We start from the raw sequence: 26,483 nt of genomic DNA on the forward strand, positions 1-26,483 counted from the left end.
CCCTTCCCTATCACCCCCTCAAAAGGCCCAAGGCTCCGCTTGTGGTCTAAAGGAAATTCTTTGTTAGCTAAGCACAAATAAAGATGACAACATGTTTGCCCAGCAACTTCACTTAGTAATCACCAGTTTACCCAGTTTGTCTTGTTAGACAGCTTCTGTTGTAACTGAGATAATTTAGTATGAAAAATGTGAGCACGTAAGTGCACTCTCCATATATACGTACACAAAGCAACACCTGATTAACTATTGCTTACAAAATAAGCTATGCTGTAACAGTAGCAAAAGAGCGTAACAACAATATGAGTGGTAAATAACGCTGGTCTAATTCACTGCACTGTTTTTATCTTTATTATACACCTACAATGAAAGTTCATTTTATTTCCTGCAGATACTTAACAGTATTGGGGCAGGGGGCTTGGCTTTTTTGTTCCTGTTCTAGCTTAATGCTCTTCAAGCACAAGGAGTTATAACAAGCTGTTAAAATATGTTTAAAAATTACATTTTCTGACTTTCCAAAAAGTAAGAAGATATACTTACTTCAGTATCATATTCATAGTCTCATTTCGATCTTTACCTTGAAATGGTAGTGTACCAGTAAGCATTTCAAACTGAAAAGAACAAATGTTAATCTAAATCAACACTTCTTCCCCCAATTGCTCGAACAAAGTGTTAAGTACTGTGCTCTTCCCTATCCCTACATTAGACATATTGGCTTGAGCTTTTAAAAGATTATAAAAAAACATTCACAAATCAAAATTTTGCTTTCATTGGCAGTTTACATGATAATAACAGTCGCAGGTGTAATGTAATGATGATGTAGGAATATTTTACATCCATAAGCTACTTTAACTAAAAAGTAATAAAAATCCCCTCTGTAACCTGGTTTTAGATGTTGCTGTGCTATGAAAACAGCAGGAAGAATAAGTTCTAAAGCAGTACTTTACTTTTAATGTCAGCATGCATACTTCAGCCCAATGCTCTAGCACATCACGGCAAAGGCGTAAGTGCTAGCGGTTAACGGCTTATTTCACTACTCCACTCCAGTATTCATTCAACAGACTTACTCTTACAAAAATGCAATTACTGTTCCATCAAACCAAGTCTTCAGGTTTGTTTTTTTCTTTAACTATCAAGAGCCATGTGAAATAAATATACAAACTGAAGTTTCACACTGACTACAACTGTTCCAAACTACTAATGGACTACACGTATGATTTTTGTGGTTCCTGATAAGTACTCCTTACAGGGCTAAGCAGGTGAAAAGTAAATTTTATTCACATTAGTTGCTATTTCAGTAGCAAATCAGTTATCAAATTCTCTCTTCCCCTTGCCCAAGCATTCATAATTAGACCTGGACAAGCACGTTATTTCACATTAGACACAGGCAGTGTATTTGTGACCTGTAAGCAAGGTAAGCAACGAAGCATACAGTACCATGAGAACACCAAAGGACCACCAGTCAGCACTCTGGTTGTGCCCTCGCCTGTTTACTACTTCAGGTGCCATGTATTCTACAGTACCACAGAAAGAATAGGCCTTCTTCTCTTGATCTACTGATTCTTTGCTGAGTCCAAAGTCTACAACAACAGCATTACAAGAATATAGCCAGTAAAGGATTTTAGAAAAAAAACCACACAATACTGTATATAGTATTTCAAAATCAAAGTGTTGACAGCTTTTGTTTGTTTGCTTTCAGGAATATTACATGATTATCCCAGCTCTTCATGAAACGACAAGCAGCAGATATCTAGAGATACCTCCGACATTTAGTTTATATATCACCAAAACCATTCTACAAGTCATTAAATTGATGATTAGCCATCAATATTACTACTCAAAATAAGAACAACTAAATACTTAAAATATTACACAGAGCCTTATGATAATCCAAAGTTCTCATTTTCTCTGTTTACTGCCTGCTTTATTCACACAAAAAAATGGATACAAGTAAATATGAGTTTCAAAGAGAACAGTCTGCATGGTCTAGTATTACTGAAGGATGAATAAATAAAATGAGACTAAATATAATGTTGTTATATAAGAGAACACAGTTCTGCAACCTGACTCAAGTTCTCTAGAGTCTTGCATATCTGCTCACTTTATTCCCAGAATACTTTTTTTTCCCATGTTAGAACAATGCCATTGAATACAAAAGTCCTTGATATTAGCCCAACTCTCAAGACAAGGCTCTCAAGCGTCCATTTTTTCAAAGGGTAAATGATTGTTAATCAATAATCCCATCAATTATTCTTTCCACTTTCAGAAGGAAGTGAGAATTTTAGGATTGAATTGGATTTAAATATATCATGCAGAATTTTAAAAATTACACATTTTATAAACATGATTTCCATTATTCCATCAAATCTTTGAGAGTCTAAAAAACTTCTTTTCCTCTTGGAATCTAATAGCAATATCTGTAGATCAAAATATATAATGAAATTTATGATACAAAAATATCACCTTAAATGTAATTCAAAGCTTTCAAAAATTCATAGTAATTTGTTTTCCAAATAGTCACAGTCTTTTGTATACATCATTTCCTAGAATATATGTATTTTAATTGTTTCTTGGAACATTTTCCTGCAATTTTATATGCATTTAAAAGTGATAATCCAGAAACGCAAAAAAAAAAAAGTAGTATTTAAGAGGCGTTATTGTGCACCAAAATCTTTTTACACCAAAAGCACCTCCGCTCCCTTTTAAAAGTCTCCCAGTCATCAACTTTTAGCCTGGGTCTATAACCACTTGATCTTCACCTAAAAGGCATTTCACAGTAAATCTTGATACAGCTCACTTCCTAACCTGAACAGTGGATAGTTTTAGTTACTAACACACCACCACCTGAGCTAAAGTTCCTTAAAAAACCACATTCAGTGGTTGGTTTTGTACTTTCAACTACGTTTCTTCTATTTTAACCACAGCAATTAGAACCTGCACTTTACAGGAATATTGCTGCTAACACTGTAACTTGATGTATGCAAATATTAGCCAGCATGAAAACTCACATCAGTGGAACCTGCATGGGCATCAGGATCTGGTAAAAGACCAAAACCATCAGATACAGTCTCTGATTATCTAAAATACTTCAATGAAAGTACTTAATGCTATATAAAGAATCATCATATAGGGAAGGGATACAGATTTATTATAAAAAGTCTGTCCAATAAAAAAAATTTCTAAACAGCTAATTATCAGCTCACACATACTCCAGCCACCACTACGTATATCTTAGGCTTATAACTAAAGATTATACAGAAGTATGTTCAGAAAGTGCTATACTAATAAATGTTACCTACCTGTTAACTTGATATGTCCTGCTTCATCAAGCAAAATGCTGAAAATTAAAATTCACATTCACCAATACACATAAAGAGGAATGTTTACATGTAACATTTAAAACATAATAGTCAACAATTTTGATCTCTAACTTCCATCATTAATTTAAAAAGCCAGTATTATTTCCTTTAAATCACATATTACTTTTTTTTTTTTACCTTTCATGTTTGTTTACATAGTCTAACAAAAATATTTTCAATTTTTTACATCACTATAGCAGAAAACGCAAAGCAACAAGCAAAATACATGTAATAGTGGTAAAATACATTTTACTTTACTTTTCTGGCTTCAGGTCCCTGTATACAATTCCCAAGCTGTGAAGGTGATCCAAAGCAAGGGCCAGTTCTGCGAGGTAGAATTTCACATCTTCCTCTGTAAACATAACCTAATAAGAACTGTATAGATTTACCTTCTGATCTTGTCTTCAGTTTTTAAAACTGCAATCTAAAAAAAATACTCCTGTCTGCCTAAATTTCAAAGTAAGTTTTAGAAGTAACTTATGAACTCATAATTCATGAAGTCATCTAACAGAAATGATATGCTAATACAGGCTAACTATGATGTATACAAAGAACTACTTGCAATACTTAAACAAAATCATCAGCAGTTACTGCAGAGCATTAGCTAAGTTTTAAGGTAATAAATTTGATTATATTTGGTGTTTCTGACCACCAGCACTCCTTCTGCCGCAATCCTACATAGACTGTTTTCCACTGCATCATAAAATTTAGTATACAACTGCTGTATTGGGTGACTGTCTCTGCAAATTCACATTAACAATATTTAGAAAAAAAAAGTAGAAATCATTTAGAAAAGTATGCAAAAATAAAACATTTTGTGAAAATAACGACTTGAAAACCTGCAGTGAGAGTTGAAGGAAGAACCTGCTCTGCTCTTAGGAAGAGAAACTCGAAAAACCCTAGTGAGATACTGAAAAACTGACTGACCTTGCCTACAGAAATGCGTTTCTCTGAAGTGCTCTGTCCTAAATACTCAACAGGCCGCTTTTAATTCCATATACCAGAATCATATCTGCTTTGGCTCTTGTCATGTTCTACAAATTGCCGGAGGAGCTAGTAATCTTTAAACCCTCAAACTCAATTTCAGAAATGAAGTGAACTATTCCCTTATTTGTTGAAAACACCAGGAACAGGGACAACAGCCATCTCATCTACACAGCAGATAACTAACAAGACTTAAATTAACTGAGCTTACTGATTTAGTAGTAAACCAATCAGTACTTCGAATTGCACATATGTTATCTGCTCTACTGGCAACAGAAATATTCCTCATTTCCATAGTGACATGTATAACTTTTTATGAACAATAAAGCTGCTATGCTACAAAATGTTTCACCTTGATTTTGTAGAAAGCAATGTCGATACTGTTTTTCATCTATATCCAAAAGGCCGAGAGGAAACCTTGGATATCATTACTCATTGGAATAGCTAAAATGCAAATCTCAGCATACAATGATGCTAAATGGTAATCTCTCAATAATAATTTCATTTAAAACGGCTTTCTGTGTCAAATTAAATACAATGCAAGTCAACTTCATTAAATTTTACCAATGAAAACTTCATTAAATACTCATTTCACTTCCACAGCGAAACTCTCGTACCCACATTAGAATTTAAAGACCAACAAAAGTGGTTTAATAACCTCATACTAAACCCAATTAATTTAAAATAATCCTTGTATGGAAAGTATGAAATGCCGTGGGGAATTCACCCTCATGTGTACTGTCCACTGTCTTTGTTTTACCACGTACGTCTGAAAATACCTTGTCTTCCTAACAGAAAATAGAAAGGCCTGATTTTTTTCTTATCTATATACATATTAAGTGTTTAAAAGCCATTATAGAAGGCAACTGAAGTCTTCCAAAAAACATGTAGAGACTTAACAGTAAGAAAACCTCGCAATTATTACTTCTTTATTCCCAAAGGGAATACATACCCCTTTTCAACCACCTAGCTAGTATTGTTATGAATAGACTTGCATCCCTTATCTAAGAACACTGCATACTCGGTAATCCCAGTTGTGTTAGTGCAAAAGAATAGTTCTTCCTGCTATACCAGAATTTCCTCTATAATTAGACACCTTATATCAAAGCAGAGACTGACCTCTTTCCTACCTACTGTTCCAATAACCCTTTACAAGTCGGTTGGTTTGTTTAAGCTTTTAACCTCAAGGTTAATGAATTTTGAGCTCTGTTCTTAGACATGATCACTGTTTACCAAGGTCAGCTTTTTATAAAAAAGGAAAACAAAAAACCTTTTAAATTCTTCCTTCTCTTTTGCCTATTCCTAAAGTAAAGCTTTATTTTTTCAAAAAGCATATGGGGAAAAAAAGCCCCAACTAATTCATGGCCTTACATACTGGGGATACAACAACCTCCTCCACATCATGAAAAAAGTCAGCCAGATACGCAGTTTTCCCATTTAAGAAAATGGCTTTTCCTATGCATTAGCAATATAGAAATGTATTTACACTGGTGAAAACACTGAAAAGCTCTTTTACTGTGAAGTTGTTGAGAAATTGCCATTAAAAATTTAGATCTTTATGAAAGGTTTGCAGAAAGAAAATAATAGTCTTATAAACATGTTTGTAATACTTAAGGTAACTTATAATAAATATCTGATGACAAATGTTTAAAAAAAAAAACAGGCTGCATCATATTCCTTCCTGAGAAGCCCTCTCTCCAGAAAACAAAAAGACAAAAATAGAAATGAAAAATTAAAGTTCCAGTTGCATGCCAACGTTAGATGAAGGGGAGCTCAATGTTCAAAAAAGCTCAATGTTCACACTTTGTGCGATGAAGCATTAGGATTTGTCTTACAGCGTTATGAAATTTTACAATGCAGCAGAAACCTCTTATAGATGCGGGCTTCCAGGAGCACCTAAGCTGACGATGAGCGTGAGAACTATGCGTCCCCTTTCTTTATTGCTAAACCTCAATTTACTTCAGTTAGGTTTCCAAGCAACAAAACATTTTTAGACAAAGAACTGTCCTTTGTAGATACCAAAGAAAAACACAGGCTACTAATCAATACACCCTCATGCTTCTTAAGGTTATAGAATATATTCCATAATACATAAGGGAAGGCCAACTAAGTTTTTAAAAGCTTGACTGTGACAAGAATTATGAGGGAAACAGCTATATAAGACAGCCCTATACCGACCAAAAAACCCCCCCACCTGCCTAACACTGAGTGGAGATAAAATTTGAGGTACTTACCTCTTTGGATAATCGCGTGAATACGTCTCCTCCCCTGAGAAAATCCAATATTAAATATAGCTTCCCTTCAGTCTGAAAGGCTTTAAAAAGAAGTATTAAAAAAAAATAATCAATAGTTGTGTGACAAAGATGACCTACAAAACAGATCCGAATGCTTTTACAACTTGGAAATTTCAGTGAAAGGCAATACTTTTGTTTTGGAACTGAAATAATTCAGCAGCACATGAGGTAATTTATTGAATGATTACTTGCTGCTTCACAGAAGACAATCTTAGTCATAAGATCATTAAAAGACTGCTCATTTGTGTCCCCTTTGTCAAACAGGGATACACCAAGTATATGAATTACTGTGTTTTGGTTTTACTCAATGAAAAGTAAAAAAATCTCTGCAGAACTTGTAACAACTTTCCAGGAAATCTTTAGTTTCAAAAGGACTTAACCTACAATTTTTATATACATGTGTATTTACATTCCCTTTTCAGTCTTGTCATTTAAACTTGCAAGAACCTAATTTGGGCACTAAAATGGACACAACAAAACTGAGAAAGAACAAGATCAGCTCTGCCTTCAAGTATTGGAAGAAACTGTAGCAAAAAAAAAAATACCAACCATAGTGCAGTTTGACGATAAATGGATGATTTACTTCTACTAATATATCTCTCTCCATTTTTGTACGAACTCTATCCCGAACTGAGAAAAAAGAAAAAAAAGAAAAAGACTAGTATGAAATAAATGTATTTGATATAATACAAATGGAGCTGAAATAAGCATATGGGAAGTCTTTGCTGTCTAAAGTAGTACTTTTCCTTGTTACCATATTTGTTTTTAACTTTTAAGTCTCCCACAAAACACATGCTTTCAGACAGCAAAACCCTATTTTGTTTCTTACCTGCCCCAGCTTCCTTAATGTCCATGGTATTTTTTTCCAACACATCCCAATATTTTTGTGATAAACCATATTATTTCCAAGAAAGAAGTTCACATCTACATTTCCAGGCAGCTAACTTCAACCTCTGAATTAACTATCTGGACTGAATATATATTTTCTTTTGAAAGAGTACTTTTTACCACATAATTAAAGTTATCTGGCCAGATTTAAAAGAATTCTTAAACATGAACTTACAGGTTATTATAGAAAAAAAGCTACTGTCAGAGAAGAGTTATGAACTCGCTGAAAAAAGAGTTAAGATTTAAAAAGCTATTTAAAAAAGAAGTATTTACAAGACTCATTTAACAGATACAGTTGCACTGAAAACCATCTTCTAAAGTTCCAATTCCAAAGATACACGTACCTTTTAAAGAAGCTTTTTTCAATACTTTCATTGCATAAAGTTGCCCAGCATCAGGACCAATTATTTTCCGTACGAGGAAGACCTGGTAATATAAACACCACTTCTAAAATTAGTGCTAAAAATATTTTCTGTAAACCTGACTAAAAACCATTACTATGTCTTTACTTTTAACTTCATTAATATAGACCAGGAGATAGCATGTCCCTAGTCTCATCTTATTCCTCAAGAACTCCGAGGAATGAAAAGATACCAAATATTCATGCTAAGCCTTTTTGCATAAGCAAGCATAGTAATTGAATAAGCAACTATCACAAAGCATTTACAAACCTCCTATTAATTTTCAGACGGCTTTCAGTGTTCTTTCCTAAGTACACATCTTTAAAGGAAGGGCAAAATTGCATTCCCATAATCAGACTAGAAGAGCATGCCCCACCAAGCTCTCTGAAGTATTCAGACTGGTCATAAACGATACATTCTTTCCTATAGTAAGCCATTTAAGTACTTACACAAATGTGTTTCTTTACATGACTTTCTTGGAGAATGACAATTCTGCCTGGTCTCCTCCTAAAAAACCTCCTAAGAGATTTTTGAGGTTTAAGACCCAAGTCTCAAATACTTAAGAGGCTATATTAATGAATTCTACAAGAGTGGCAAGCCGAAAGCAAGGAAACCTCACCATTTAAGATCAAAGCACCCCTTCCCTCTGGAATAGCAACTCCAACAGGTTTTTCTACTCTTTTCTTTCCAGAGGAGTTTTAAAGATAGGTGGTATATAACTTGACACTAAGAAGATCATAATATTAGATAGAATAATGCTGTAGAAATACATGTACCTCTGTTGACTAATATTCTAACTGCTAGGTCTTTCACTTTACAAAATTGTTTGGTATGTGCTCCTGTTTCCAAGTTGTTGTTGTTATAATAGGAATTATTAGTTATGAGGAATATTTGTACTGTAAAAAAAAAGTACAGGTCACACGAGAATGCCAAGAGCTACCTGAAATTTCCTCTCTGATCTCACCTTATTCAGATTTTCGTTAACACTAGTTTCATTTACATACAGACTTTGTTATAAATGACTAAATATTTAGAAATTATTTTTAAAAAAATAATCAAATAAACTTGCTAACTTTTCCATTCTAGAATCAGATATTCATACGCTGTCACTAAGTTGAACAGGGTTGGGAGAGGGGTTGTTTTTATTTTAAGCGCTGGTTAGATGAAAAATGTCATCATGTTTCAAGGTTATGAGGCGTTTTGTTTAAGTTTTGCCCAATGATTGACCTACAGCACTGCTCTCTTATTATATGATGTTGGTGCTCAAACAGTAGAGGGAGTAATTCAAACACCAGCAAACAAAAAAACATCTGTAGATTAATACACTCACAATTATAAAAGTAAAATATTAATAAGCATATACAAATATTTTAGTGCTTAAAAACTAGCAGCTTGTGACAATGTAAGGGAATACAAGTTACAAATTCTATCTAATAAGGACCAAAATAGCTGCCACTGTGGAAACTACTCAAGCATCATCTATTTAATCTGCAGACAAAGACTCCGTAATCCTGCATCTTGCAGAGACGCGACAATTGGTTGTTAATTATAAAGCACAATCAAGATGGACACATACTGCGCAAAGTGATTCACCTAAGCGAACCGGAGACCATCTTCAGCAGACCAGGTGCTGAAGCCTCAGAACATTATCAAAGGCTGAAGAAACTCAGTGAAGGACACGAGGTTTAACCCTTTACTTCTGTGAAGCAGTGTTAAATCCCGCACAGATGCTGAAAAAGTAGAGGATGGGCTGTAGCACTGTACTAGCCAAAGCAAACAAACCTTGTGTTTGCTAAACCCAAAGAAAGACCCCTGGGAAGTATCAACTGGAGAGAGAAAACAAACACCATGAAGGCAACGGCCACTGATCTTTGTTGCTTGTTTCCTCTTTTCAATAGAAAGCAACAAATGCTAGATAAAAAGAGCTCTGTTCAGATGTGCAACAGTTACCATCCAATTCTTAAAGCTGGTTCCTGAACCAAGTACTGCCAGGTTTCAAAAGCTCTAAACCAGACGTCTCACCAAGCTGGTGGGATTCTGAGCAAGGGCGTTCCTTACGCTATCAGAAGCCCGACCTCTGTAAAGTAAGAATCTGAGTCAGGGCTAAGATGTCCATACCAGATGTGCTGAACCCTAAAGATAGCTTAAGACATCTCAAGTCAGGAGTAACAAACGCATGGAGCCTTCTAGTCTCTGAAGAGGAGAAGCGTATGAGGGAACTGGCAGCCAACACTACCGGATAAAGGCATGTTTCTTAAGCTGTAAAACATTAAGAGATATTTTAAAGTCTGTTTTCTAAACTATCACCTATTCACAGAATGCCTTCCTAATGCCTAATTTCCGCCCCCCCCATACAAGTCTACGCAGAGGTTCATTCCTGCCATGAGATAGACAAAACCAGCACAAGAACAGGAAAATGGAAACATATGTAGAGCTGATGGTCTATTTTTTCAGTGTTGCAAAAGATCTAGTTTGAGAGTCTGGTTTTAAAAAAATAAATTAGCTTCTTATACACCAGGATTAATATTTCAATTAATGTGTTTCAAACTAGTGACTGAGACATTTGACTTTTAATTTCATTTCTGCAATGTGACACCAAGTGACACATTAAAAAAAGACATTATTTTAACAAAAAAATTGCCGTATTTCTTCTATAACCTATTTGCATAATAGTTCACTTAGTGTCTTTTAGCTGTAGATCACTTGACAAATACAGCAAAATAAAAAACTGAAATACATTTCACAGGTTATTTACTTTATTGTTACATTGGCTCAAGTTCCAAACTACCACAATCGTTCCTCTGTATCCACATCGCTACAGGTTTCATATGTTGAAAAAAGTCAAACATGTACAGCATGCCAGGTACCATCAGTAAAAGACAAATCACCATCTCCTCGTGTCTATTGACATTTATTACACTGCTGGTGCCTCCCAAGCATCAACCTAAACTACAGAAGGTGTGAGGAAACCTATATGGAACAGAGATTTGTTCCTTCTGATTCCTCACTAGATGCTGCAATGAAGTCTTGAGGCAGTTGAAAACACTATTAATTTATTTCAAACAGCCATGGCATTAGGCAAACAGAGCTTGACAACACCAGAGCTGTTGCACAAAACCCACCCCCTAACCACAACCCCACCAGTAAAATCCCTTGCTGTTGGTGCCAGTGTTCCCACAAAGCTGCAGATGCCAGTCCAGATGAACTACAACACGTCTCCGTTCAGTTAAAGCAAACCATAACTTTCCATGGCAGAGCTGCTGAAATTTGCTACTGACTCACCCTTCTGCCTAGAGGCTGAGGCTGTTGCCTCTCTGTCTCTGGTATGATTTGGTGTCCTGCTGTAAACGGTGCTCCCTTGGCACCAGAGCAAGACTGGAAAAAGATGAAATTTGTCAATAACTTTTCAAACATACCCAGGGATTCTGCTGTGGCACTGTCTTTCTTATCCAAAAACGTACTTGAGCTAACCCTTCCCAGGTTGACTGTCTGGACAGGTCTTTGAAGACAGACATCCCTTTTCCTCTAAAAAATGTGAAGTCAGAAAGGCTACCATAGTAAAACCAAAAAATCCCACATCAGCCAACTGCAAAACAGGATGGATAACTTCCTCCAAAACAGGGCAGTTTCCACAAGCATATCTACCTGTACTCAGACCTGTAGTATTCTAGACCTAAAAGTAGTAAAACATTAATAAGACAAAGCAGGTTCAAAGTGGCCATCAGAGGAAAACAAAGTTTGTTATCTTACCTTTCCAAACGATCCCTGTCCAAGAACCTTAAGCAGTTCAAACTGTGCTGGATCTGCTTTCTCACATCCTTCTTTCACATGGTGTGTAATAGGAATTTCTTTCACACTTCCTTCATCCTATTATTTCAAGGCAAACAAAAATACAACAATGAACAGGCCTGAATTAAGCAACTTTCATTAGAAGTGCATGTAAATGCCTTCTCTTTTCTTGTTTGTGTTTTTTTCTTTTTTAAATAAAATATTTGAAATTCTAATAAGGCATAAAAGAAAGCTGTTCAAATGAAGAGTTTCCCCATCCATCCTTTCTTCAACGCATCTAAAATTTCTAAACTGCAGTAAAATTCTCAAAGAATGCTCATTTCTTTTCTCATAAATATTACAACTACAGCAAAGACAGATTTTCTTACATGAAAGGAATAAATACACAGATTTTTAAACTATGTCCAAGATGATTCTTCTGTGCTTCACCTCTGTTTTAGCAACCTTTTGTTTTCCCAGTGATTACTCTTCTCATCTTTCCCTTTCCTGAAATAGTCTTAATGAAAGCTAAACTGAATTTCATCATTTAGGTAATTACTGCTTTTCACACCAGCAAATAATAAATATGGTCATTCAGTTGTAGCTAAAGGAATATGCATCATTTGAAGAGCATAAATAAGATATGAGTCATCTTAAGAACGCTCTGAATTCTTGCATCCAACAGAATAAACACAGCTCTGGGGTGCAGAGCTCATGAAAGCCTGTCCTGTGTGGAGACCTCCTTCAGAAAGCCGAGGGTAGTTCTGAGGTAGGTAGAAGATTTAGCGTTCTGTTGACTTTTTCCTGTGACTCTCACCTTTAGCAAAGCAGGGCACAGCAGCTACAATTGTGAAAAGACAAACATTCATGATGAAAACAAATCAGATGATGTATTGCAGCTTTTATGGTGTAAGAGAAGCTTCTGTGAGCCAAAACAAGTGAGATGTCAAAATACGCACCCTTGAAACTACAAACTACGTGCTAAGGCCTACAACAGCAACCTCAGCTTGCATATAGAAAAGGAGCAGAACCCCTCAGCCCTATCAAAAATACCAATTAACTTCTTGTATGCAGCAAATACAACCCAATCACAACTACAAATCAAATGGGATTTCTTGTAGTTTGTTTTCAGGGTATCCAAACAATTATTAACTGTCCTCCTATCCTCTCTTTAGGTCTTCATCTTGAAGGCTTCTCCTAATAGATACCAGAAAAAGATCCTAGCAACCTAGAGTGCATTGATGTCCCTCTATGACAGGTATGAACACCACAAGAAAAAGATGTGACCACTTGATGGAACAGATGGTTTTAGGAAAGAACATCATTCTATAGTCAGGCTGACTACTGAACGCTGCCCAAGACCACGCATTAAAACTTATAACCAGCGTTATCAGACTTGATACAGAAGTATCTCAAAGAAATTCTCTAGGTGGGGTTACACAGAAATTCAGGGTAGAAATCTGATCATCTAAATGCATGTGTACTTACTGCAATAATAAAAAAATAAAAAGCGGGCCCTTTACCACACTGCATTAACTGTCATGCGTTAATTGACTTGTTCATCCAGAGAGGAAAAAAGGATTCAAACTAACAACTTAGTGTATTCACAGACTGTAGTCCAGCTGTTATTGCACATAAGTCTTTTTCCCTCGCCTACATCTCTTATTTCACACTCTTTCTGGAAAAGGCCTGTTTGTTCTGCCTGCTTCCCATGCAAAGGCAGGTATTTACACAAGACGCTACTGGATAACAACTTTAATTCTTTAATTCACACTCTAAGCTACTTTATTTCCCTCTTCATTCACAAAAAAACAGTTCCCATACACTGATGATACAGTGTATGCATCTCAACTTCATTTCATCCATCCATCTTGTTGACTACGCATATGTGCATTTTTCCTGTGAACACGTGTATCTTCTGTTTTGTTTTTTTTTTTTTAAACACATGCCTGGAATTTAAGGCAGGTAAGAACACAAGCATTTCAAGTTATTTGAAGACAGATGAAAGCAGCAAGTCGTCTAGTTATACACTAAGTTGTACAACAGACTTAAGGGCTGGTTCTTTCCATGAAATATGTAAATAGTCTATTTAGAAGCCTTTTTACTTCACCATCCTAATTTGTATTCCTTAACACTGTGAACCTTTGCATGAGAAAAGATCTTTAAGAGTTCACCTGCTCCTCTGTTTATCACCCCCCTTGAGTCATTAGCCTGTGACATCACATGTGGTTGCTGCAGAGACTGACAGAGTATTTCTAAATCTGAACTGAGGAGAAAAATGTTATCCATGCAAATAAAGAATAACTTGAGATGTATGAAATGAGTTACTTTTTATGAAGTGTTTTACCTTCACAAAAGATACCTATATAAGTTCACCTACTTAACTATCATTAAAGTACTAAAAATTGGCATGACTGAAGTATAAAAAGACCTCTGCATCATCAACAAGAAATGAGCAGGTAAAGAGTTGAACAGATAGAGAAGCCAGTTTCATTTTCATTTCTGGTTTGGCCTCCAGGAACTGCAAATTTGGTTATCTGATCTTGCGCGCTGCTGCTCGAGCAGCAAATCTATTTCAGGGCTCAGGTACCAGCTCCCACTGAGTCGCCTTGCAAAAGAGGTAACTACTCCCAGCAGGTTCAACAGAAGACAAAGCAGTGAAAGAAACGCCGCAATCAGTTATGGCTTTGTGCCATCTTACTTCATTACAGCTTGACTGGTATGTAGCTCCAAGTACCTAACAAACAAGCTCAGCAACATCGTTCTGGTTCAAGTACAGTGAAAGACTCAGACAACCCATAGCTCATCCTTCTTCGCTACACGTAAGATGACTATGACACTGTTTATTTACTTACTCCACACCAGGAAATGTCCAAGCACCACATTTTTCTACCCCCAACAGTTTATTCTCCAAATCACTTAAAAAGTTATTACTGCAATACAAAGCAGTGGTAACAGCTGGCAATAATATCTACCTGATACCTTCTTCCATGATCCTGTTCAAAAACAGATAGATGTGTGTGTGTTTTGAAAACTGATGGCCAATTTTTCCATGCAAAGTCAGGCATTTCACCACAGAGAATGAGCCTGAAGTTTAGTCCAAGATTTAGCCAGCATACAGAACACTGATCTTCAGCATCTCCTACACATGCACATCACCAAGGCACTGGACAAAAATCATGCTCAACGGGGTTTACCTGGGATATTTCTACATAAAAGTCAAATTAACATACTGGTGTAAAAATTAATTCTGTGCTAAAATAGTAGGAATTAAGTACCTTCTAGATGAATATACAGCAACTACATTAAAAAATACAAAGGAAGAACAGATGACAGCGTAATAAAAGCAACATTAAGCACATGGTGTATAAAAGGTTCAAGGTTGGACTGAGCATTTTCTGAGGTTGAGGGATCCGTAAATGCTCTCTCCAGCACACAGAATCTGTTTTCCATAAAGCACTGCCTCATGCGGCAAACTTTCCCAAACAAGGCACTTACAGCCCCTAGCCAGGTACTAATTTTCAAAATCATCTTCAAGACTTAGAGCCTCTTCAGATCTGGTCGAATAAAATGACAGGTTCAGAAGTTATTACAGAGCAGGGAATGCATAAATTTTGCTTCAAAAGGACGTCATGCTAATGAATGTTGAAACTGAACATCTATCAAACATACTTACGTGGTAGGAATACGGTTCACCTTCTTCCATAGGCTCATCTGCCATTTTAAGGCCATTTAGCTGGAGAGGGGAAGGAAGGGGAATGCAAAAGAGAAAGAAAGAAAAAAACAACATTAAGACCTAACAACTTCAAATAAGCAGAGATCATAATTTGATCAATTTACATTTCAGAGCACACAAACGAAAACTGGTTCTCTTGTTGCTCTAATTGAAGACTGTAGTTTCAAACAAATACTACTGCTTAGTAGTGGTATTTAGCATCTCCCTTACGTATCATGTAGCTTATCCCTTTGTAAATGCCATTCCATAGTTATTTAATTGGAATTAATTTAAAATTTCTTCTTTAACAGCTACAGATAACATCCATACAAGATGACACTAAGGTAAAATTCTTCCGTTATGCACAAAATTCATGTTGTGGATGCTTTTCAGAAACCCAAAATCCATAAACCTGCTGCTGAAAAGTAATTTGCAGTTGAAGAAGAAAAGATTCAAAAGCGGTTTCAAGTCTTTTGGGGGCAAGAGGGAGAAGTGCAAGACCAGGTAGAATGGAGAATACATACCACAGAATTCTTATGCACAAAATAATTACCTATTTTCTTGAAAAATTAGATTCCTCTAAAAATTTGCTTGCGTCAATGTTATTTAAATACCTAGCAAATAGAATACTCAAACTTTAATGAAGTACTTTAGAAACTGTAGATCTGTATATTAAAATGTTTGTGGATCAAATTCAAAAATAACACCTTTAAGAGGCAAAAAAGTATGATATGCATCTGGACTGAAGCAAATAAATGACATGCTCTTAAATGAGCACAATACTTGCTAGCATTTGCCTATCCCCCCTTCACACACTTCAAACAACAAAGATATCAAGCCCACAGTCACAGTAAGAGTTTAATTTATAGATAAAGTTATTTAGTTTAAGCTCTCCATAAGTAACAAACGATTCAATGCTTTTTAACAACTGAAACAAAAAAAATACAGAAATATAAAGGACACGCTCTGTTTCAACAGGCAAAGCATTAATTAAAAACTGGAAATACCTGACAAAATGGGTGAAGCCAATTATGGATTTTGCTAGTAATAATTGCTAATTTATTTGTACTTTAATTGTTCAGCATCACTACCTTCATGTGGCATAGATCTCACACAAAATACTAACTAGAAATAACATAAGGAAACTCAAACTACTTTTTTCCTGAAAACAGAAGGTGAAACAATTAAGTTCCTGAACCAGGTAATGACTTTTTTTTTCCTGGTACTTCTGAATTTATCTAAAATACATGCCTAAGATACCGCAATATGGTATGATTATCGGTATGTGAGCTGGTAAAACACAGGACTACAAAGAATCTTGAAATGCCATGCCCCTGTTTAAAAACAAAACAGAAAACTCGACAAACGGGTAGGGCTGAAGGGACAGGTTTATACCACCACGATTGCGTCATCTCCGCAAACTCAACCACTTCCACCGCTTCTTCCAGGACTCTTGATTTCAAGTAGAGCTTTTAAGAGCTAAGTCCTAAATTAATCATTTTGATAAAATTAAATCTCCAATTTTTTTATCAAGATAATGCCACTTATTTTTGGACTATATCTTCACCAAAAAAAAAAAAGTCCAAAGAAAGTTGCATGAGGCTTTTGTTACTTTCACTCTTCTCTAAGTTTCTATTTATTTTAACCACAGTTTACACACATACTCTTCACATTAACTATAAACCATCAGTTTAACCCAGTGCTGGCATATATGCATGATGAACATGTGTTGACTACATCATGCATTGCCACCCTAATTTCTCAAGGCCAAAAATCACTACCCTATTACCCTGGATTCGGAAACCTCACATACACTACAGCAACCATTGCTACTAAGTTTTATGTAGCAAATTAGTTATTTCTTTTTCGCATAACTATTTTTTCCAAATTAGATACTGGGAGGGACAGGACACCCACTATACTTATTATTGTATGAATTAAGTGGATACATCAAGAAATAATGCCAAAGTTCGGACGAGATATGAACTCCAACCTCATTTCAGATGATTCATGGCCATGTGATTTCTTTTCACAATATCACTAGATTACATTCAAGCATGAATTAATGTGAGGCCCACTGAAGTTGTCCAAAAAACTTATTTGGACCAGTAAGAAAATGGGTTTCCACTCCAGGTGCTCAAAAATATGATACAATTCCTCACTCATTGACTTTCATTTGAAGTTAATTAAGTGTGCATTCCACCTTTTCCTTCTTTAAATATGGTCAACATTTTCCAAGTTTTTTTTTTTTTTTTACTTTAAATTTAAGCTCTGGAACCAACACCACTAGCCAGAAGAACTGCAGATACACTGAAAACAGTAGCTTAACTCCAGGCAATCAGACACAGAAAGCTGTCACTGCTAGAATGGAGTTTTGAACCCCAAATCAGCACGTTATTTGATCTACATAGTTCCTGAGCATGCCATGTAGGCATGCTTTCAGCTTTCTGGCAAATCAAATATAGTAAGTTATTGGATTTTTATGGCAGGTAATCAAATGTCATCTTAATTAAGAATTTCCTATCGTGCACTTCTCCCCTTCATTGTTGCTCATGGGGTTTTTTTTTCTCCTGTCCAGTCTCTCTATAACTACAAAGACTGGAATGTCTGCCAATTTTTAGTCCAAAGAATTTTATGTTCAAGTGCCTGAATCTACTTTTATTACCCAATATACATGACTGCCCTTTTGCCTTATTTGTTTGTGAACACTGGTCACTAGCCATTAAAAAGGACAAAGCAAAACAACAAACAGCCACAAACCTGTTGGATCACAACCCAAAGTCTAGTAGTTTTAAAGAACTAGTAGCTTGGTAGCTATTCAGTTAAAAAAAAAAAAATCAATGACAACAATCGAATCATTACTGTTCCATACAGTTACTTATATTGGCCAAGTTTCAGTAACTAGAAGTTTCCACTGTCTCTCATATTATGCAAAAAAGAAAAAGTTACAATTAATACTTAATTACCCCCCTTTATGGAAACCAAATACAAATTTCTGCTTCTGCAGCCACCTGGAACCCCTCTTAGTGATTTAATCATTAATATTTAAGCACAAACATATATAGAACAGAACTATTTTAACCTCTAAGTCATTACTTACTATATATCTATGAACGCACAAATTTATTACTGAGAATTAGAAAGCACATATCTCTATAAGAACAGGTGAAAGCAAGCAGGTACCATTATTCTGCAGGAGATCCCTTCATCCTTGAATCATTTTGCTGGTCAGTACTGCTAAAGTCCTACAATTAACTGAAGATTTTGAATACTAACTTTCATCAAGACACAAACTAAAATCAGACGTTTAGGCAGTGTCAATACTTTCCCAATAAAAAAAATTCAAAGCTGAAGTATTCCACATTGTTCATCAGTATAAAAATAACCAAAACCACTACATAAAGAGATGAGAACAAAGTTAAGGTCAGACAACCTGGCAGGTGAGAAACTTACTTTTCCAGAGGTGCAGGCTAAGAGTCCCAATCCTCCAATGCCAAACTGCCTCCGAGGTAGCACAGCGCAATCTGCCTTCTGATTTAAATAGCTGCAACGGATCCCATGACTATACCTGGGACTATACCCTATTACCTTGGGAGAATATCCAAAGGGCTTTTGTGGGCTGGTAAAAGGCTTAACTACTGTTGCACATGTTTTTCCTCTGATAATTAGAGCAGAGGAATCCCAGTATTACCAAAGAACCATCTTCCCCTCCATAATAAGGATGTTTTAACAGTTTACATGGTAAATGCATTATGGTTTGGTACGTCTATAGGTTTTGGCCAAAAGAAGCTAGACAGATGATCAGCAAAAACGCCTAACTACAAGGAAAACCAGCAGAAGATGTAAAGCTGGTTCATTCTGCCCTGTTTCTATGCATCTTCGTTTAAGCATTCAAACAGAATTAAAAATTTTATAGAAAAAACAAAACTGGGAATTTCATAATCATAGTAGAAAGCATTATTCATCACCGCTAATGTATAATCTAGTCTGGCTTCAAACAGGTAAAATTCTACATAAGGATCAACAAAAGCTCCTGCATCCTCCACAGTTCCTCCTTCGCTGCGCTCAATTTGCTAAGTTACTGCAGCTACAGTCACCAGACCAACACCTCTCAATTCTTCCAAATGAACACAAGACAAACCAGTTTGCTTCCCCACATAGAGAAGTGTTACTTCAAATACTTATTTCAAAATGTTATAGTGGAAGCTTACATTAGAAACCCCAATTATTTTGAAAAGACTCTGAAAAAAAAATCCTTTGAAAAAAAATCCTGTTAAGACAACCACATTTGTTCCTCATTTATTTTGAATTACATCTGCAGAGAGTTTGCATCATTAATTTAATTAGCAACACACTGGCCTACTGAATCTTATTTCCTGAGATAGGTTTGAGATTTGGGGTTTCTGTGCACAGCCAAACAGGTGAGGGGGTTTATTACTTTAAAAAAAAAAAATATATATATATCTAAAAGTCACTGTGAACAAAACTGAAGCTTAAAGGCACCTGTTCCCCCTATAAAACATCCACAACTTTTTTCCATGCAACTTTTTTTTTCTTAAACAGGAGATATTGTTATTGCACGCAGGTGCCCAAGCTGGATTCAGTGCTCTTTACTACCTGGCCTCGCAGTACTGCAGCCAACCCCATGAAGTGGAAGACGAAGCCACGTTATTAAGGTTACCGGACAGAGAGTTACACCAACTAAAGCCGAGTCCCACCCTACCACGACGTGACCGGAGGAAGGATGTCCCGGTGGTGGCAGTGCCCACGTGAGACTCCGCAGGTCTACGCTGCATTTTCTTCTCGCCCGCTCGCCGCCTGCACAAACCCTGTGCGAGCCTCAGTCCCTCAGCTCCTCTCACAGAAGGAAGAGGCCGGGCAACTCACTCACACTCCCTTTAAACATAACAAGAGAGGAAGATAAAGCCATCTACCTTAAAAAAAACAACTTAAACCCATAATCAATTGCTAGGGAAAGTTATAAAGTTCTATTCCTGTGGCAAATAAATCATACATTCAGACAAGATAACAAACCTTCAGCAACATATAATTACTAATTTTAAGAGAACGTCTTGATCCTTTCCATTATCGGAGGTCAGGGGAGAATTACATGTGTCTCAGACTAGTTATAGCCATGACAAGACACAAACCTAACCGTTTGTTAGGATCACTGAACTCATAAAGGACTTGAGACCTTTTCACTGCTGCCTGTCTTGGAGACGACTGTAACTCCGTAATCAAAGGGCATAAAGCAGCCAGTCTGGAAATCACGTTTAATGGCAGATAAGAGAATACTGGAAAAGGATAAGATTTAAACTTGGTGAAAACAACATATTTCAAATTTTATTCTTAGTGTAGTAAAAAGTACATCTATGTCAATGTTAAAATTCTATATATTATGAGTTAACAAATCATACCATTCTTCTGATTTAGAGTTACTGTTAAGTCTCTCCAAAGCTATCCTGCGGGAACCCAGGTGAGCTGCCTCGAACAGCCCCCCTGCTCCTTTTAGAAACTCAGAATACCATAGCAGATTTCCAAAATGATCTTCAACAGTGGTATACCAAACCAGAATTATTATTATTACATTGCAGCACTTTTCAATGCATAAAGCACTCATTGTTTTCAATTTCAGAGTATTAATGTGCTTTTTTTTTTTTTTTTACTTTTTTTTAAGGCAGTTTGTTAGTTAGTTCTAAGTCTTTATAAAAACTGTACATGTTGCAGTGGCTGAGGGCACTTAGTTTAAGTTAGGTGCAACACTATTACTTTTTACCCTTAGCCTAACACCACCTAATTGTGGAGATTTTCAGAGATGCACAAAACTAGGTAGCTGAGTCACCCACGTCACTGCCAGCAATTACTCAGAAAGGAGTTATGCAACTCCTCACACTGACAAAATTCAGTGGCCTTTGACAGACTAGGCTCAGAGCATGCTTAAGAGGATGGACTAAAAACATTGGCCAAAATCAAAGATGTATTTCTTTAAACTGGCACGGGCAACAGATTACGTACAACGGCAGCACAGCTCAGCTCACCAGCATGCCTTTTGGAAGGCAGCAACTTTCCATGCAGCCCAGTTTTCTAACAGAATACTTCAGCTTCCAGTCGCTTTGTTGTTCCAGCCTTGTCTTCCTTGTCGCTATCAGCCAATTAAGCAACTGGTTTCTGAAGTCCTTATTTCAAAAATAAATATTTGAGTATGAGGTCGCATTTATGCAATTCACAATATTCCTCTATTGCAAACAGCCTGCACTTAGGTCAATTACACTTCTGCTTTTAAATACAAGGCTACTTCTATTAACCGGACAGAAAATTCTGAAATTACTATATTCTGCCCAATTCCAAGTATTTTTGCATTTCATTCAGCTTGGGAAAGTAAATGTTAACATTATATTGACTGTTTCTTTGCAGACTGCAATCATGTTTTAATAATCTACAACAGTTGATTATAATCAACACCCTCATACCTATTTTTATTACCGTGAAAATACTTATTAATCCTGTATTTAGGAGGAAAGAAGTTCACTCAATATTTGAAGCTTAAACTGCATGACACCAACCCTTGCTACCCAGGCTTAAGGAATTCCCACAGCCACAAAACTGCTTCACAAGTGACACACTGGCATATAAGAACAGGCAGAACAGCACAGTATAGATACAGTCCAAAACGTAATCCTCAGCACTTCAAAGACCACCAACGTGAAAAAGGGCAAAATAATTCAATCCTCAATTTCTGCCAGAAGTTCGTGTTGGTTTTATGCCTTGAAGCATGAACATTTGTTTCCTACCTTCACGATCGCATTCTTCCCTTGCCAACTGTTTTTACTTCATCAAGTCAACACGAGCGCTACTTCACAGGAAATGCACTTATTTCTAATAACGTAATCGTAAATTTAGTCAACAAGCAGATTCCTCAGAGAAAACCGCTTCTCAGATTTCTCCTCCTGTGCCACAACTGATGGACAAGAGCACTAGTAAATGCAAGTAAGTTAGTCTTCAAAATACAGGACTATTTCACAGCAACGCTGTTGACTGTAGGTCCAGCGAGGCCAAGGCCACCGAGAGCTATCAGACCGCCAACGTAAGGTTGTAGTAAGTCCTATAGGCTATAATGAATTCTATAAAAATCTAAGTGAAGAATCCAAACCAAAATTCATTTTAACGTAAAATAAACCTTTGTTAAATCCCCGAACCACGTGAATGTAGAACTCCAACAAGTGGAAAGTACTACACATCCCTGAGATGCACTTTTTATATAAAGTGTTACGACAGTAACAAGTATTTGTTAATGTAATTTGGGAACTTCATACGCAACTCAAAGAAACTGGTTTTGCTGTAAATGAACTCTCAAATGCTGCTAGCAAAATGCAACACGGACAACCTGATGTCTCATTTTAATCAGAGTACAACTGAAAGAGTTTTACGCAGACCCTGTTAAGTAAGTAGTTCATGTACAGGCTTGAGAAAAATACAATTTAAAGAACGACTGTTGCAAACAGCCGCCTTCAGATGCCGCGAACACAGAGCTGTTTCAGTTGGACATCCACCATCCTCTGCTCTGTTAGCTACAGGAGCGTGCCTTCAGAACCAGGCTCCTACAGCAGCGCACGCCCCAGCTCACGTCTCTTTATTAGCCCAAGCCCAGTCAAGTATTCAAAGATAACTTAAACGTCACCACCGTCGGCAGAGCTACCTGCCGGAGCTTTGCTGCGCTGGAGCTACGGCTGCTCCTCCAGCCCCTTGCTAACTGCCAGTACAGCATTTGTGGCAAAATCTGTACACAAAAGCAGCACTGAACACACAATACTCCGAAAGCAGCACCAGCCTCGGCGGAGGGCTATTTGTCCAGCCAAAAACCACTGCGGGATGCACAATAACCACAGATGTTCACATTTCAGCTGCAATACTCTAAGCTTGATTATTTTAACACCGATGTATCGCAATATTAAGAACAGACCAATGGCGCCAAGAAAGTTCTCAGACCTTCAACAAGCTTCAAACCCTAACTACAGCATACTATTTTTACAAACCATAAGATTAACAAATAAGCCTTAATACTTCTGCCGACTTTTTAATCCTTACCTGTAGCTTTGCTAACATAATTAGGATTTCTCTAATATTAAGGTACAGGGACTGCGTCAAGTGTTATTAGATCATTAGAATATTTTAAAGTCTAGCAGCCGTGTCGTAGAAATGCACGTCCAGTAATTATAGTACTTGGAAGTGGCACTCTTATAGACACAGCTACAGAAAATAAAAAAAACCCTAAGAAATTTGAAACCTCATGGCTTTATGCCTATTGTGAATTACTGGGGGTTTTTTCCTTCACGTGTAAATTTTTTTTAATCAGAGAATAAAATTTCACCAAGATCCTTTGAAGGATATCCTTTCACTCTTCCCATAACTTTAACCTATGCCTGTTTTCCACACTTTGTACTTAGAGGTGAATTTGCTACAGTCCTTTTTACTTACGATAAGAAAAGCCTACTGCCTCATGGAAAGCAAGTCTGACCAGTTTTAAGAAGCTTTATTTAGATAACATCTTTTGTGCGTCTAATACACCTAGGTGTAATCTTTTATTTGTCATACTTGACGACACTTGATATGTAATCCTACGCTTCTGATTTTAAAGTGTGAAAGTTTTAATACTCGAGTGTCACGTTCTGCTGAGGTACACGCATTATTACGACCTAACCGGTTTTACCATTTATTGTCTTTTAAACAGCATTTGGTCCTTGCTTACGGAGGCACCTAGAGCGCTAAGCAACACCTGGAAGACACTCTCGAAGCCCTTCCTCGTTCTTTACAACGTTTAAGCACCCAAACCTCAGTCACACGCTCCCGGTTCTTTCTGTTAGTGGGGGGTGTGTGTGATAATTGCTGTGTAGTTATTCGGTGAAAAAGCCAAGGGACCTCTCCCAGCCACAACCCACCCGGACGCGCATCCAGATTAGTACAACGAGATTTTCAGAGGAAGTTAAACAACTTTCCACGGCAGCTACGGCCATAGAACTGAGCGAGCGTGCAAGAGACCTCCAGAGCTGTGCGGGAAGCGGGAAGCGGTGACCGTGACGGTAACGCCGTCGAGAAGGCGGCAGACGCGCACCGGCCCTCACGCTCCTCAGGACGCGCTGTTCTTGCGAGCGCGCCCCGCTCTCCCCAGCTCCGCACGTGCCACGGCCGCCCCGCTCCTGCGCCCCGCAGCGGACCGCGCTCTGCCGCCGCCTCCCGAGCCCGGCAGCCGCCGCCGGGCGCAGGGCGGGCTGTGAGGCAGCGGCGGCGGCCGCCGAGGGGCGGCGGGGACGGGCCCTCCCGCGGCGGCGGGCTGCGGGTCGCCGCCTTCCCGGGACGGGCCGGAGCTGTGGCCGGGGCGAGCTCCCGGCAGGCCAGGTGCCCGGGGGGGGGGGGGGGGTGGTCCCGAGGGAGGCGGGGAAGCGGCGGCGCCGCCGAGAGCGCCGGGATCCGGCGGGGGAGGGCGGCGGACAGCCCGGGGGCACCGAGGCGGGGGGGGGGGGGGGGGGGAACACGCGAAGCCGCGGAGGGGCGGGGGCCGGCGGGGAGAGGCCGGGGCCGGGGGCGTTGCGGTCCGCCCGCCCTCCGCCCCCGGCCCGGCCGCTCCCCGGTGGCGGCGGGGCCCGGGGAGCGCGGAGGCAGGTGCCGGCGGGGAGCCGGCCGCGGCGCGGGGAGCCCCGCCCCCCCGGCCCCACACTGACCTCGCCGCCGCTCACGTACAGCTCCATTTTGTGGCAGGGCTCCGGCTCCTCCGCGTCCTCCAGCGGAGCGAACGGCACCATGTCCCGGCTCTCCTCCTAGCCGGGCAGCCGCCGCCAGCCGCTGCGCATTCCCCGGCCCGCGGCCGGCTCAGAGGCGGCGGGCGGCCGCGGCGGGCCCCCTCCTCCTGCCCATAGAGCGCGGCGGCGCCGGCGGCGGAGCTCGGGCTACTGCTGCTGCCGGCCGGCGGGGGCGGCTCCGCTCTGCGCTCCCCCGCGCACACCCCCCAACATGGCGGCCGGCGGGGGCGGGGCCTGCGCGGCACGGGGATGACGTCAGGGCGGGCCGGAGAATCCCCTGCATGGGGGGGCGGGGAGGCTGACGCGCGGCGCCGTTAACGTCCCCTCGGCCGCGCCGCGCCGCGCCTCGCGGGGGGGACCGGCCGCCGGCCTGCGGCACGGGGCGGGCCCCGGTCAGGGCGGCCTAGCCGCGCGGCGCGCTGCCCTTCCCCCGGGGGGCCGGCGGCACATCGCCGCGGCGGCGGGGGCGAGCGGCACGGGGCGCCCTGGGGCTGTCGGCGGCACCTGCGGCTGAGGGGACGCCGGGGGAGGGTCGCGGAGAGCGGCAGGGGGGGCGTTTCAAACCAAGCAGCGGGGGTAAAACAAGCGATCGCGTTAAGGCCGTGAGGTGACCCCCGGCTGAGAGAGCGTTGTCCCCTCAGCCCACGAGGAAACAGCCGGTCCCCACCTGAGGTGCCTCGAGCTCCCCTCAGGGCCCCGCCCGGGGAGCCGCTCCGGCCTGCGGAGGCGAGGCCTTGGGGAGGGAGGGAGGCTCTCCTTCCCGGTGAAGGGACAAGGGGGGGGCAAATAAACTAAAGTTTACTTTGGTTTTTCACAATTCAGAGGTGGCAGGATATGAAACGCAGGCCGGGAAGTGGAAAACCATAGCCTGGATCTTCCCAGGTTCTCGGTGAGACGGAAAGCGTGAACAGCTGCGTGCGTGTCCGCGAGAGAGCGGAGCAGCCTGCTTCGCCCTGCTTGCCAACGCCGAGGGGATGGACTCCTTTGTTTCCAGGCGTGCGTTTAGAGAGAAGCACGACCGTATTGCCAAACCTGAGCGGGTAGAAAAAAGGCCACGGGTGAAAACACAGTATTTCTCCATCACCGTTTCATCTTAGGAGCTGGAAAACACTAGGTGATGCTATCAAAAAATACCTATTTTTAAGGATAGGAAACTGCCTCAGTGGCACTGAGTTTTTATTTAAACACTCTATATGACTTCTTAGTAAGTCCTGCCCTTTAGATAAAGCTAGCGAAGGAAGTCTCAAACCGTTCTTAGTCGCCAAATAATTTTGATGAAATTA

At 39.5% G+C, this 26,483-nt stretch overlaps 1 protein-coding gene across 1 annotated transcript in view; it reads right to left on the reverse strand.

Annotated features, from left to right (window-relative positions):
* RPS6KA6 (ribosomal protein S6 kinase A6) overlaps positions 1–25,203 on the reverse strand; it is a 38,098-nt gene extending 12,895 nt beyond the window's left edge. The window contains exons 1-10 of the mRNA XM_059824242.1: positions 25,123–25,203; positions 15,368–15,427; positions 11,674–11,790; positions 7,867–7,948; positions 7,184–7,264; positions 6,575–6,654; positions 3,615–3,721; positions 3,297–3,334; positions 1,435–1,577; positions 538–608 (exon numbers count right to left, since the gene is read on the reverse strand). Coding sequence (XP_059680225.1) covers positions 538–608; positions 1,435–1,577; positions 3,297–3,334; positions 3,615–3,721; positions 6,575–6,654; positions 7,184–7,264; positions 7,867–7,948; positions 11,674–11,790; positions 15,368–15,427; positions 25,123–25,203 — 860 coding nt within the window. The remainder of the gene's footprint in view (positions 1–537; positions 609–1,434; positions 1,578–3,296; positions 3,335–3,614; positions 3,722–6,574; positions 6,655–7,183; positions 7,265–7,866; positions 7,949–11,673; positions 11,791–15,367; positions 15,428–25,122) is intronic.
* Positions 25,204–26,483: the final 1,280 nt, after the last annotated feature.

Source organism: Gavia stellata, chromosome 14, assembly GCF_030936135.1.
Source record: "Gavia stellata isolate bGavSte3 chromosome 14, bGavSte3.hap2, whole genome shotgun sequence".
Taxonomy (NCBI): domain Eukaryota; kingdom Metazoa; phylum Chordata; class Aves; order Gaviiformes; family Gaviidae; genus Gavia; species Gavia stellata.